Raw genomic sequence first — 15,073 nt, 5'->3', positions numbered from 1 at the left:
TAGAAATAAAAAAAGAAAACAAAATATAAGCAAAAGCAAAACAGAGAGAGAAAGAAAGAACGACAGAAAGAAAGAAAGAAAGAAAGAAAGAAAGAAAGAAAGAAAGAAAGAAAGAAAGAAAGAAAGAAAGAAAGAAAGAAAGAAAGAAAGAAAGAAAGAAAGAAAGAAAGAAAGAAAGAAAGAAAGAAAGAAAGAAAGAAAGAAAGAAAGAAAGAAAGAAAGAAAGAAAGAAAGAAAGAAAGAAAGAGGGACTCCGGATCGAGAGAAAAAAAAATAGAACCTGTTAATTTTCGTGCGTTTTATGGAATGTCCCTTAAGATTCCTTCGCCTCTACGTCCTTTGCCGTATATTTCTGATATGATTGTTCCCACATTACGAAATCGTTTATCAATATCTGTAAAATTACCTATTTTTGACGATAACCAGTGTTCGAATTAAGGAAAAATAATTGGTTGTCCCACGGACAACCAGGTTACAATTTATGGTTGTCCGTCTAAGTTTTTGGTTGTCCGATCTTGGAATATTTAAAGATACACATGGTCGCATGTCATAAGTTGGGTATGCTAAAAGGGTGGAGGGATTACACTTTTCTGAAAATTGCGATACAAATTTGACTGGCTTTCCGTAACCCCATATCCTACGGCAGTGGTTGATACCTCATTTTAAGCCTAATATTATACTCTTTCAGTCTACTGAAGCATATAATTATACATTATTCAGTAAAAAAATCACATCAGTTGAAATGAAAAATGCCAGGGGTGGAGGAGCAGGCGGATGTGGAGCAGGCGGATGCGGGAGTGTACAATAGGGCCTATGTGAAAATTCACATGTCAGCATGTCAAAACTACTGGTTACTTTTGTCAAATATAGGGAGGGTATGATGTATTGACAGCTTTGAATGTTGAATTTGTACAATTAAAACAATTACTGACTACTTAAGGTGGTACTACACCCCTGATAAATTTTGTGACTAATTTTGCATTTTTCTCAAAAAGTAACTACACACTGGTAACAAAAGTATATATGTATATTATAGGGGCAAGGAATCCAATTACTTAACTGAAATTTCAGTGATTCAAGACAAGGGGTCATTATATATGTTAAGAAATGAGGTATGTTCTAGCGGTACCTCTTTTCTTATCATAAATAATGTACCGCTTGTCTTGAGTCACTGAAATTCCAGTGTAGTAACTGGATTCTTTACCCCTCTAATATACATGACTTTTGTTACCAGTGTGATATTATTTTTGAGAAAAATGCAAAAATAGTCACAAATTTATTAAGGTGTGTAGTACCACCTTAAGGGTTATATGTTCCATTTTTTTCATTTTTAATGAAATCCTAGTTGAATTTCAGTAATTTTAGCAATATGCTAATGTACATTTCTCTTCTTGATATTCATTTCCTCAATAATAGAATAACCATCTTGCTAATTACTCGTAAAAAGGTCATTGACCTTCACAATGTAATTAACTTACGTACAATTATTTTAAAAAGTTCATTTGAAGCATTAATGTATTCAGAACATATCCTCCAAATCTGATGACATTCTTGCATAAAATAAAAAATTTACAGTCATTTTTGTAATTGAGGTCCGATTTGAGAAAAACGCATTTGAAAATTGAGATTTACATAGACACCTGTGTATTAATTAATTACTAATTAAGCATTATCTCAAACATTAAGCATGTGTTAAGGTTAAAAATGGTGTTAATTATTAGAGATTGTCAATATATACAACATATCCAAAAGCACATTTTTTGTCATTTTTGACCATGTAATGGAAATTGTACCCAACTTATGACATGCGACCACATACAAAGGTGAGTTTTGGCTACAAATTTATGGTTGTCCGGTGGACAACAGAATCAGTATCTTTGGTTGTCCGGCGACTTTTTTAGTTGTCCCGGGCAACCGGACAACCAAAATTTCGAACACTGACGATAACCTACGATAAAGCTGATAAGCATTAATCTTGAACCCGGTATTCGTGATGTTATCACTGGTTATCAAGGTTTATGGGGAATTCCCGTTAACCGGTTGGGCAATGAGCTGCAAATGTATACGATGCGTCTTTAATTATGATATAGGCCTATCATAATTAAAGACTCATCGTACATTTTTTCAAAACTCCGGATGACTAAAAATTATCAACAAAATCTACATAGGCCTAGATTTATGAATTTCTAAAAAAACAAACCCTTTTAATATTTAAAAATATTGTATTTTTTGAGCCCCGATGTAACCTCACCGTTTTAACATGGAAAGTGAGGAATGTATGCCTATTAAAAATACACAGCAAAAACAAAACACACACACAAAAAAAACCTGATCAAGTATTAAATGTTTTATCATTATTCATATTGTTATTATGCCGGGGTTATATGAAGGCATACATGTAGATTAAACAAAACAAATTAAATTCATGGAGATAAAAAACAACATAAAGTTCTCTTGTTTAAAAAATGTATGAAATATTTTACAATTAAAATTGGCCTCGTGATTGTACTAATTCATATACTTACCCGACAATTGTTACGATCTTTCTTGCATATGAGCCGCTCTAACGATAAATTAATTGATGTAGTCGGAGCAATTTACTACACAGGTCTTTCTCCTATACCGCTGATTTCGTATATAAAATAATTTTATCCAACATAATTGGGTAGTATTTCATAATTTCCCCGCGTCCAATCAGCTGAGTCATGTACCATTTTTGGGGTTTGATTCGATAGGGCGTACTTTATTCCTTGCAAAATCGATTTTTAATCGTTGTTTAGTTTTAGGATAACGGGCTGTGTAAGAGTATAACATGATGGTTTATACCATTATCATAGTAGGGGAATTATGAATATGTAGATTGTAATTAGACATTTTCACAACCGCTGAACCTGACTGAACCACTGCAAATATTACGATATGGCGCCATCATCAGCAATTTTGTCATGTAATAATCAATCGCACTCGGGGCGGGTACGGTGGCGCTCAAATTAAATTAAAGAGAGAAAAAAATTAGTCTCGTAATTGTATTATTGTGGTAATGTGGTTTATTTAAAAACATAGTTTTATAATCCGGGATATTTATACATACAGCATGTGCGGATACCCCTCCTCCAAACTGATTTTGACATGTCTGTGGGAGTTATTATTCAGTGAATAGGCTACACGTTTTAGTTTTAAGCAAGGTCATTGCGCAAGAAGGTGAAAAATATTCCAAACTTTTTTTTTTTTTTTTTTTTTTCCAATGACTGCTAGCAAATATGATTGCTATCTTCAGAAGATAGCAATGTAGAAGTCGAAATAATAATCATCATTGCTACTGCGGCATGGCATGGCAATGAAGTAAACATGTTAAATTACATGGACTGGTGGTTAAGTGAAAAAATTAGTCTTGTAGGCCTAATTGTATATTGTGGTAATGTGGTTTATTTAAAAACATATAGTTTATAAATAATCCGGGATACAGCATGTGCGGATACCCCTCCTCCAAACTGATTTTGACTGAGTCTGTATGTGGGAGTTATATTCAGTACTGTGAATAGGCTACATGTAGGCCTACACGTTTTACTTTTAAGCAAGGTCATCATGCGCAAGAAGGTGAAAAATATTCCAAACTTTTTTCCAATGACTGCTAGCAAATATGATTGCTATCTTCAGAAGATAGCAATGTAGAAGTCTATAATAAGGCCGTGTAAAATTAATATTTTGGTTCTCGTCCCCTCCCTCCTCAATTTCTGGGATTTGTCAGATTTTTTATTTTTTTAGATTTTTCGATTTTTTAGACTTTGGAATGATTTATGAAATCTTCATACATATAAATAAGTTTATTAGAGAACAAGCATCACTTCCAAGTCTTTTTGTGGTACTCTAGGGGTTTATCCTCAGAATCTCACATTTGAAAAAAAAAAAAAGGGCCTCATCGTTTCCTCGAGCACTGTTGGAGAAGACCGAAAACTACTGACAATGCTAATTTTACATTGAAAAAAAAAAAAAAAAAAAAAAAACACCTCCTCCCTCATCAATTCATGAAAATCCTCTGGACGAGAACCAAAACATTAATTTTATACGGCCTAATAAACATCATTGCTACTGCGGCATGGCATAGCAATGAAATAAACATGGTAAAGGCATTGTTCACAACCAGTCCCTATAGTATATATAGTAGGTTTTTCACAGAAAATAAAACTCCCAGACATCATGGTCCATGTTTTGTTCAAAACGTCAAAAATAATTCAAGTCCGCCGGGCTGGGGAGGGGGAGATTATCCGCACTCAAGTTGGGAAAGGACACTGAGACTTGACTAGAGTGTCCATAAAATCAGACCCCTCATCAGTGGACTGTGTTTAACAAAGAAGACCCCAGGAACTACTAGTAATATGCCTACACGTTTTTATTTTGGGCAAACCGACCCGTTCATATTTATATATAAATGAATGATTAAATGATACTCAAATCTTGCATGCAATCACCATGATCATAATGTTTTGGTGATACTGATGAGGCATCCATTTTGCACCGCGCACTGTGCTCAAAATACATTTGTATGATGAGCCGTGACCCATATTTATGCATAGCGGGCAGTGGCGTAGCCAGTATTTTTTGAACCGAGGGGGCACAACTCAGTGGCGTAACTTTGGGTCAGGGTGCCCGGGGGCGAAAGTAGTTCGGGTGCCCCTGACCAACATGGTGCAGAGCTAATCAATTTTAGTATTGAAAGCCATAGACCTACCGAATAACTTACGAAGTGTTTCAGATTAAATTTATATCATGTTTCAATGCAGTTCATGTTAATAAAACAAAATGTTTTCACATTCTCTAATGTCTTTACTTTGGAGACTCGTCACTAGCTGCAGTGACGTAGCATATGGCGCCCAGGGGCAAGAATACAAAATACCCCCTCTTCCTAAAACAATTGCGTGCGGGCGCGCGAAAATGTGCATAAATACCACTAATTTGGTATTTAATCAAGTTGAATTTAGGTCTTTAAAATGACAATTTATATGTTGCAATGCGCGCGAAGAGCGCGAAAAATTTTGTGTTGAAGGGGCACCCAAATGAAGAGTAATTCAATGCATGGTGGGTAAAGGTTTCCACTTCTTTCCTATAACAAAGTAGGCCTACTATCGTGTCAAAGGCTATCCAGGCTTGGGTGCCCCTTAGCCGGGTGCCCGGGGGCACGCCCCCCCAGAGCCCATAGGAGTTACGCCACTGGCACAACTTGTAAATGTACCGACGGAAATATTTTTTGCCGACGGAAGTTGCGATTTGTTGACCCCAATTTTTTTGCATGGTTTGAAAAAGTGAAGAGCAAAAAAAAAGAAGAAAAAAAAGGAGTATAGGGGTAAAAACACAAAATTTTTATGTAAAATTTAATGTCATTGACAATTTTTCATCATTTGTTTTTATAATTCTCCCCTTTTTCTGTCACCCTGGGTGAAAAATAGTCTATTGTTAACCCAATTTTTTTTCACCAACACCTTCCGTCTACCGACGCCCTTACATGAACCGACGGCTATGACGAGCGGGGGGGGGGGCACCGCCCCCCTGGCCCCCACTGGCTACGCCACTCATAGTTCCCCCTCCCCGCCTCCTTTCGCATGCCACTATAATTTGTTAAGACATGGTTTTCTTTTTTGTGGGGCCGGGGGATAAGTACCCGTTATTGCATCATTTTCATTTTTTACACATCTTGATTCTAAAATCGTGAATTCTCGGCGGTTCTAGGAATCGTGGCATCAGTGACAGGAATCACGCACACACGTACCAATTTTACTCACATTTTCTAGAAATGTCCCCCTAATTTATGAATGAACGAGTCTACTATCGACTCTATCACAGTCATGGACCAATCACAGTACGTATCCATGACTGAAAGCCCCCCAAAGAAAATGACGTAATGCGTAAATATAATTTCCAAAATTTCCGGAAAACGGGAATGGCCGAACAGAATGATCGGTATTTTCCGTAGACTTCACGAGCGTCACGATCACAAGATTTCGTTTGTATTTTCGGCTGCGGGGAAACAACAGGGACTCAACACAAACCAATATTTTACGGGTCGAACTTCTTCGATTATATCAACGTTCGTCGACTTTTGATCAAATCAGTTGATACATCTGGTTACCAAAGGAACATACACAATGGATAATACAGTTTTAAGCCAAAGTTCCCCACGGAAAGAGGTTATATCGAAGCTTTATTCCTACAGCTCCGCCGATACAAAACAACAACAGTCATCCAGTCCTATTCCCAGTCCCACCAACATTGAAATCAACGGCAATGGTGACTTAGCAAATGCTACAACACTTATGGAAATTGGAAGTGTTGCCCGTATACTCAGCGATGATTTCATTCACTATAAACTAGGAAAATGTTCTTCAAGACCACCAAGCAAAGAAGCTGAAACACTCCGAAGGGTTGGAAAAGAAGTCGAGGAAAGATATGAAATTAGTTTGAATGGATTGGTAAACAGTCTGAGATTTGACCCGGAAAATGGTGGCGAGGAAGCTTTCAATGAAAGCTTAAACGCCATGTTTGAGGAAGGACCATGTAATTGGGGAAGAATTGTAATGGTGTATGTGTTTGCTGCACGTTTGGCAAAATATTGTGAAGATCAGCACAAATCAGAGTATGTTGATGACCTTGTTTCAATATCTGGAAAATATGTTGATGAGAGGTTAACACCTTGGATTCAAAAGCAGGGAGGTTGGGTGAGTAAAGTCAAAACTTAAGATTTGTTTTGATAATTTGTTGTGTTATGTCAACCTGCAATGTCCTAAGAATAGATCTAAATTCCCAAATTTTTCAAGCACAAAATCAATTTCCCAGCAAATGATCAAAAAATGAATTAAACACTTAAAAAAAATTAATTTGTTGTCCGTGTTGCCTACCCTATAAGTATTATTATAGAAAAAATATTAAATTTGTGGACATCGTGGAACATTCAACTACGCTAGTCAGGCTCACATCACACACTATAGGTGGCGCTATTCGTCCATAGGGAAGTGGAATGTGCCAACGGTCCAAAAAAATGGCTTTACTGTGGGGCTCAATGGAAAAAATTACTAAAAATTAATTTTGACAACCAAAACCCAAGTGATGTTGACTTATGTTGGTACTGGCATAATAATGGATTCATAAGCTATCACATAGTGCAATCTATGTTCCACCAAGTGGACGCTCGTTAAAGCGCAAAAGCAATTTGTGTGTAAATCAAGACCATCCAAAACAGCTTTCTTACAGTAAAGAATAGGAGGTCATCTGGGGTCACATACACTAGTGTACATTGTACATGTGCCTGCTGTCACAATTTCACACACAAAATTTTGGACAATTTTGTGACACTATTTTTGTCTGTAACTTCAAAAGTATATGCACTAGAAACATGATTGACCCCTTATTGTTTAGGTAATTTGATTCTCTTTCAAATGAAAGAACTTTCAGCTAAAATATTGAACTTCAAAATTTTATGAACATACCTAACTACGCTTGTTACTCCATGACTAATCATCCTAATACACGAGCGTACAGCGCTACTCTGCGCGTCCATATTAGCGAGGCTATCTGCGTACAACTGCTTACTACGCACAGCCACGCAAAGAGTATGTTCCATGATGTCCACGAATTTGATAATTTTTCTATATTAACCTAGACCATTGTAGACGGTATAGTACGAAAAAAGACCGTCCAAGTCAATTCTGAGTTCAAAAACACCATCGCACATGTGTATGGCCCGTTAATTTAGCCTACGTCTCGTATCCTACTATCGCTCAAACAAGGAAACCTCATCACAAATTCACTCACCTTACGATCCTACACCACCAGTTAAAAAATAAACTCAAAAGCTTATGGTCATTCCTCAAAACAACAGATGTCGCTTAAATTTAAATTTTAGCATTAGCAGGGTGCATGTGCGTTGATCAGAGCAAGAGACTCTGCACTGTCAGCCCAAAAAATAAAGCAGAGCTCTTTATCCCATGATTATGTCAGGCAAGTGATTAAACTTTACTAAAAAGTTTTGTTTTCTGTGTTTTTTTATATGACAGGAGGATTTCAACGAGAACTTCAAAGCCAAAGACTGGAAAGAAAAAGTAGCCTTCAACTCTTTACTCGTCACTGGAGCACTTCTTGGTGGTTTGGCGGCCTTAAGATTTTTTGCAACAAAATGAAGAGACATAGCATTAATTACTGTATAATTGGTAATTTTGCATACAGTTATTTTCGTGATTTGGACTTGGAGTGAGAGAGACATTTTTGCGATTGCCCAGTTTTGCCCTATGCTTGGAATACATATTCGAGAGGTGTTAATGTCAAGGATGGCACTCCATTCACGAAATCTGTGAAAACAAAACCTTCAGTCACGAAAATTACCACTTACCCAGTAATCAAGAAACAGTTGAGTTAAATCTTCTCATTGGTGTGTGGCTGTGTGCTGTTTTTTGGAGCAGAGTCAGCAGACGTGTTGAAGACAATTCTGGGATATATTTTATTCTTGTCAATCCAGAGAGACTGAAGAACTAAACATTTTAATGTAATTTTTTTTATATTTATATTTTGTCATGAACATGTTTTTTTCCTAAATGATTTATGAAATGCTGAAGTTGTCATTATTTTTTAATGCTGTAATTTATTTAAATCTACTTTTAAGTGGAAAAGTTGCTCCTTTTTCAGTACTATCAATTCATTTTGTTTCATTTTGGTCCATGTACTCATTTTGATGGGAAAACAAATTAAAACGTGCAAACCCAAAATATTTTTGTGTAGGGCCAAAATAATGCCCAAACCAATTTGAAAAGTTGCAAGCAAGTTGATTGCTGCTCGGACGAAAGGTTAAAGAACATTGAAGAAATGAATGTTCTTGAAGATGAAGAAGAGTACAATCAAAAAAGAAGAAAAGTTGCAAAAAGGGAGCATTTCATGATCTGGTGTTATTTGATCCAGAATACAGGCTAGAAATGTGAGCCACCCAAAGAAATGCAATGCCAGAATCAGCCAGAATCAGCCAGATGCCAACTCAAAACATTGTTGGGTCATGAGCCAAGCACGTAGACCTACATGTAGGCTACAGGCTGTCTACATGCACTGAATTCTTTGGCACAATGTTCTTGGCAAGCATCTTGCCTCCCTCCAGTAAATTATTGGCGTATTTTATTAATGGCTGGTAAATGCTCAATATACATGTATGTACCGTATTATACTTACTGTACATGACATTCATTGACAAACCGTAATATTGAGAAAAATGTTTTACAGAAGTCAATGCAAATCATGTTATTTAAAATGTCATGTGGTAGGGTCAGCACCCCAGGTCAGCCTGATTGAGCAGTGAATGAGCACAATGTACATTTTACAATGATGTTGATGTGCACTTGGAGAATTTATTGATGATTGCCTCGAGTAATTATACAATTACAATTTGTGAATTGAAGTAAAAGTTATGGACCAATTTCATTTCATTTCCAGGCCAACCTTGCTACATTTGGAGAGTTTATGGTTTGGAGAAATGTTGATATTAATGTGTTATGTGTGTATCATCAAAGAAGAGATTGAACTAACAAGCGCAGCTTGATGCATGATGATATGTGATAATTCATGAATTTAGTTTCACTCTAAAGAAAAAATGTCTATTTGGTTTAGTAATTTTATATTGAAAACAACATATTGCATACTACTGTTTGGTGAACTTTGGTTGCAGTCAATGATGAAGAAAACTGCCTGTGACATGTAAATTATATTGATGAGGCCAAATTAGAAACAAAACAAAGTCATTTGAAGTACATGTATCATTTAATAAAGTTGGCTTCAATGTTTATCAACAAAGGTAAGGGACTGGTATGTTGATATGCTTGAGCAAACTGCATAACCACTACACAACGGTCCCTTGTAACATATTCAATAGCCTTATTGTGATGTGGCAGGAGTTTTAAAAGCACTGGCCCTGAACCAAATATGTTGCGTGTGCATACTGCCAGGCAAAAACAATTAAAATCAAATTGTGATGATGCGTACGCACTACGCATTCTGCCAGGCAATGATGCCACAAGTCAACTCACCTATACCTACGAACTACATAATATTTGAAGTTGAATTTATTATGTGTACGTAAGAACAAAATGTGGTATGAAACTTGAAAAGTAAACATACAGTGGAAACTCGAAACACTAAATCTGATAACACAAAATGTTTTCTCAAAAGCAAGTTCTAAGTATACCTTGATAGCCCAATAAAATCTGAGCCTCTGAGGCCCTGAGAAGTTTTGTAAATCGAGGTTTCACTGTACTTGTGCATTCCATGGTTCCAAGGATAGTGCATCGCAGAGGCTACAAGTCTGCCACCCTGGCACCCATCAATGTAAAAATTGGTTGTTTGATAAAGAAATCAAAATATGGCTATCTGATCAGTTCGTAATAGGCAGGACTCATAACATTGTGGATTGATATAGAATGGTGTACACACAGCTGGGCGCAGCACCTACACAAACTGCGCTTTGCGTATTGTGTGACATTGAGGGCATATAGATTGGGAGTTTATTGACTCGCGCAGTAACAAAATCTGAATAATTCTTGCCTATTACGAGCTGATCACAATATTTAATTTTGTATTAATATTTGGCTCACTGTGAAAGTATTTCATATTTTACATGTATCATTGCAGCTGAAATAGTAAATGTACATTGTAAATTAAATTATTTTCAGGTTTAATCACAAAATGCAAACTGTACTTTGTGATTTAGCTATGGTATCTACATTTAAATACTGTCCTTCTATCCTTGGGCATCCAAGTTCATAGATTTATAATGCTTTATTAATGGTGTGTAATAGACAAGTGTTTTAATTATTCGCAGAAATGCATGTTTGACAGAGCATTGATTGAAAAGAGGTACATCCAAAGGCTCACATAGTACCGTATTGTTGCAGAAATTTATATCAAACATGAAAAAAAAAGGCCAAATGATGAGCTGGTTTTAAGCATCAAGGGTGGTAACCAGGGCAGTTATTTATTTTTCAGGAAATAAACTGATTTCTGGAAATTTTGCTTGGATCTTCCCTGTACAAAGTATCTACACAGGCACAAAAAAGAAACTCGTCAGTTATATTCATCCTTGCTGTTCAATAACTTGATAATTTTGGATTATTCTGAAATATACATTTTGTTAATTGGACTTTTCTTTCTCATTTGACACCCTGTTCGTGAACATTGACCAAGAATTGACCAAGATATGCGCCTCCAAACTCTCAAACCCCAAAATGAAAAGTTGCAATTTTAACGATTCAATTGTGCCTGTTACACTGTGTGCTTTATTGATTGGCCGTGGTGCTTGTGTGCAATACAACGATGCGTTCCCATTGAAAATCGTTGAAAATGCAACTTTTGATTTTTGGGGTTTGAGGCTTTGAGGCGATATCTTGGTCAATTCTTGTTCGCTTTTTCACTTAACAGGGTGTCAAATGAGAAAGCAAAGTCCAATTAACAAAATGTATATTTCAGAATAATCCAAAATTATCAAGTTATTGAACAGCAAGGATGAATATAACTGACGAAGTTTCTTTTTGTGCCTGGTGTATATAGGGAAATACACATTTTCAGGAAATGTTTAAGCAGTTTCAGGAAATTATGTCAGTGCTTGTTTTCATCCCTGGTGGTAACATTTCATTTTTGTTTGCTTGTTTGATACCCTGCTGTCTAAACCTATTCAATGTAGGATTATGCTACACAATCTACCAGACCAGTATTTTGTAAATTGAAGCTGCTTGATATATTTGCTGTTGTAGTGCATGTCAGAATATTACCGTTGCTAGCCTAGTCAACTGGCTCACGCTTTCTTTGTTTACGAGCCACTGATCAAAATGATCACAACACAAAGCCTATGGCATATCAAAATTCGGAACTGGTGTAGGGGAGCCAAGGCTTGAACCAGTATCCAATGGTTACTAACATGCACTACGACAACAATTTATATGGCATAAATGTATGCAGCAATTTCTGTACAATATAGCAGCTGATCTACATTGCCATTTTGGATGAACCTTAGTTTCTTATCAATGCTAGATACTCTGTATTTCTAGTAGGCATGTGGATATTTCCTTATGGACATATCATCTCCTGCACTGATTTTATATTTTATTTTATTAATTATTTATAAAATCTGCCATTTTTGACTATATAACTTAAGCAAGAATGGTAACAAAAAAGAACAAATTTTGAAAGAAAAAATGCTTCATGGCAAAGTTGGGTTTGCTGTTGAACAGTGGTCTGAATAAAGTTGTGATGATCTTATAGAATCCAGTTCAAATTGCGGTGCTTCTGGAATTAAAGTTGGGAGATGATACAGTTAAATTCCAAATGTGATAAGGAAAATGATCCAGTGCAATGTTGTTTAAAAGCAGTCAATGTATTCATTCATAATTATTATCATGTAAATAATTTTTGCTTTGATGACCAAGTGGTAAATAGTAAATCACTCTATGGAGAGGTCTTAGGACCTAATATTGTGTGGTACTGATTGCAACAAACTGCATCTCTGCAAAGAAAACATTTTTTCTATATAATCTGTATAAAGAAAAATAGAGTTATTTTATGATTTATCTGTACTATAATTGTTGTTATTACTGTATTGTAGCTTTGTCATGTTATTGATGTGTGTTTTGTGATCATACTTTAATTTGACTTTTGACCGTGTGAAATTTGCCCGCTTTTCCTGCTGTTTTGAAGTCAAAAATTGACCTCTCCTAGTTCAACGTGAATCTGATGTAAAAATGTGGGGGTAGGGGGTGGAGGATGTTCACCTTTTTAAAAGGCTTTTTTTCTAAAGGTACTGAACATCCAACGCTAAACTGATGAGAACAAATATTTGGTGCAAAACGGAAGACCTGTGTGGTTTAACTGAATCATGCAATTAACCGTATTATTAGTCAGTCTACTCTGAAGTACAAAGTACTGACGCGGACGCACACGTTGTGCTGACTTTGAAGGCAAGCATACCTGCAGCAGAGACGCAGCACTGCGCACTGTTTACGCGCTGTATACACGAGCGTTGTCACTTTGTACTTCAGAGTGGACAAACTGTAGTACATACAGAGTTGCATCAAAAGGTGTGGCTGGTTGGGGAGTGTTCAAATTGAACCCGGATTAGAAGGTCTAGTCAGATTTCTTTATCAAAAAGGTCAATAATGAGCTTTATTTTCATGTCTCTCGTGTGTGGAACTGTCCTGATAACATGGTGAAACAAGGATGTGGAGATCAGATCCGTACACACTAGGCTATATAAAATTAATTTTTTGGTTCTTTTCCCCTGCCACCTCAATTTCTAGGATTTTTTATAGTCCCAAATTTTTTTTTCAAAAAATATGAGATTTCTGATGAGCTAAAACTTTATACAGATAATTTGCATTATGAAATCGGATCAAACTTATGTTTATTCAGTTCCAATGGTTTAAATTGAATTCTGCATACATCCAGAGTAGAAAGAGCTTTTTGTGACAGAAATGAATCTTTTAATTAAACTAATAGCGAGAAAAGCACTAAAAAGAAATACAAGATTGCATTTTCTCTATTATCTCCAAGCTTAAATATATGCATGTATCGTACTTTACTGTCATCTTAAATACACTTACTAATCACTATAATTAGGTCATCCATATTTACAGTAATACCACAAGAATAGTCCTTCATTATATTGTTTCACCTATCAAAAACAAAACGGTTTTATTGTTATTTTGTTTATGTTTATGTTCAAATAAATATGAATCTCATGTGAAAGTGAAAACATTTGTGTCAGTGTTTGATTGATTAATGTGTTGAAAGATGATAATAGATGGAAGTTATTTGGGAAAGCAATTAAAAGTTGCCAGAAAAAACAAAGTTTAAGGATACTTAAAGGAGGGTTAGCTTCAGAGCTTAGCTTTAAAAAGAAAATATTCAATGTTTCATTTCAAACCAAGCAATTTGTGAATTGTATGTCAAATACCTATCCTAAAGTGGCTAAGATTGTGGGCTTTCCTCCATAGAAACTTTTCAGGTCGTGTAATAAAGCTGACCAAAATCAGGTAAAGATGACAAAAAAGGTAAATTCAATTTACTTCATTTTTGTCAGCTTTACATGACCAGAAAAGGAAACATACATAATACTATAATAATGGCATATTTGTAATGTCCCAACTTACACCTAATTGGATTCAGCCAATTTATTGCGTTTCTAGGGCATTACAGAGCAAATTTTCCCCATAGAAAAGTAAGAACACCACAGTTAAGTGGCTAAGATAGTGAGTTTTCTTTCATTTTACCTCCTTAGTATGGCTTAAAATGACCAGTAAACTTTCCTAACAATTATATTTGGCAAAATTTGACCGAAATCATGAGTACTGTCATGTTCCGGAGATAATTAGAGAACTAGGAGCCGCTTTTTCCAAATATGTGGCTCCTGGTCCAGACTTGCTTATTTCGAGGCTTGTAGAACACCACAGTTAAGTGGCTAAGATAGTGAGTTTTCTTTCATTTTACCTCCTTAGTATGGCTTAAAATGATCAGTAAACTTTCCTAACAATTATATATGGCAAAATTTGACCGAAATCATGAGTACTGTCATGTTCCGGAGATAATTAGAGAACTAGGAGCCGCTTTTTCCAAATATGTGGCTCCTGGTCCAGACTTGCTTATTTCGAGGCTTGTAGAACACCACAGTTAAGTGGCTAAGATAGTGAGTTTTCTTTCATTTTACCTCCTTTAATAGTATGGCTTAAAATGACCAGTAAACTTTCCTAACAATTATATTTGGCAAAATTTGAGTACTGTCATGTCTTTAAGTAATGAGCAATGTGATGTGCAATGATGTATGGATCATTTCATCAGTGGTCAATAAACTTGACTTATCTTAATCATCCTGATAAATGTGATGATTTCCAAGTAAAATGAGACTACTATTTGATATTGCTAGGTGTGTGTAAATAAACAACAATATATACTTATACATTTATATATTGCAGTGGAATCTATACATCTGTGAGTCACGATAAGTGTATAAGAGACCACCCCGGTGTCGTCACTTTACATTGACTATGTGTACGCATGATCGTTC

General features: G+C 35.9%; 1 protein-coding gene across 1 annotated transcript; it reads left to right on the top strand.

The window, feature by feature from the left end:
* Positions 1–5,965: 5,965 nt before the first annotated feature.
* Positions 5,966–10,475, top strand: LOC140158746 (apoptosis regulator BAX-like). Its single transcript, XM_072181952.1, has 2 exons — positions 5,966–6,710; positions 8,046–10,475. Exons 1-2 carry the CDS (start codon positions 6,141–6,143, stop codon positions 8,166–8,168), a joined length of 693 nt encoding a protein of 230 aa, XP_072038053.1. The 5' UTR covers positions 5,966–6,140; the 3' UTR covers positions 8,169–10,475.
* The last annotated feature ends 4,598 nt before the right edge of the window (positions 10,476–15,073 follow it).

This window comes from Amphiura filiformis, chromosome 8, assembly GCF_039555335.1.
Source record: "Amphiura filiformis chromosome 8, Afil_fr2py, whole genome shotgun sequence".
NCBI lineage: Eukaryota > Metazoa > Echinodermata > Ophiuroidea > Amphilepidida > Amphiuridae > Amphiura > Amphiura filiformis.
This window is presented reverse-complemented; position numbering and strand designations above follow the sequence as displayed.

Coding starts and splice junctions, on each gene's coding strand:
- LOC140158746 (XM_072181952.1), top strand. CDS start 6,141: ATGGATAATACAGTTTTAAGCCAAAGTTCCCCACGGAAAGAGGTTATA. Junction 6,711..8,045: donor TTCAAAAGCAGGGAGGTTGG/GTGAGTAAAGTC, acceptor TTTATATGACAG/GAGGATTTCAACGAGAACTT.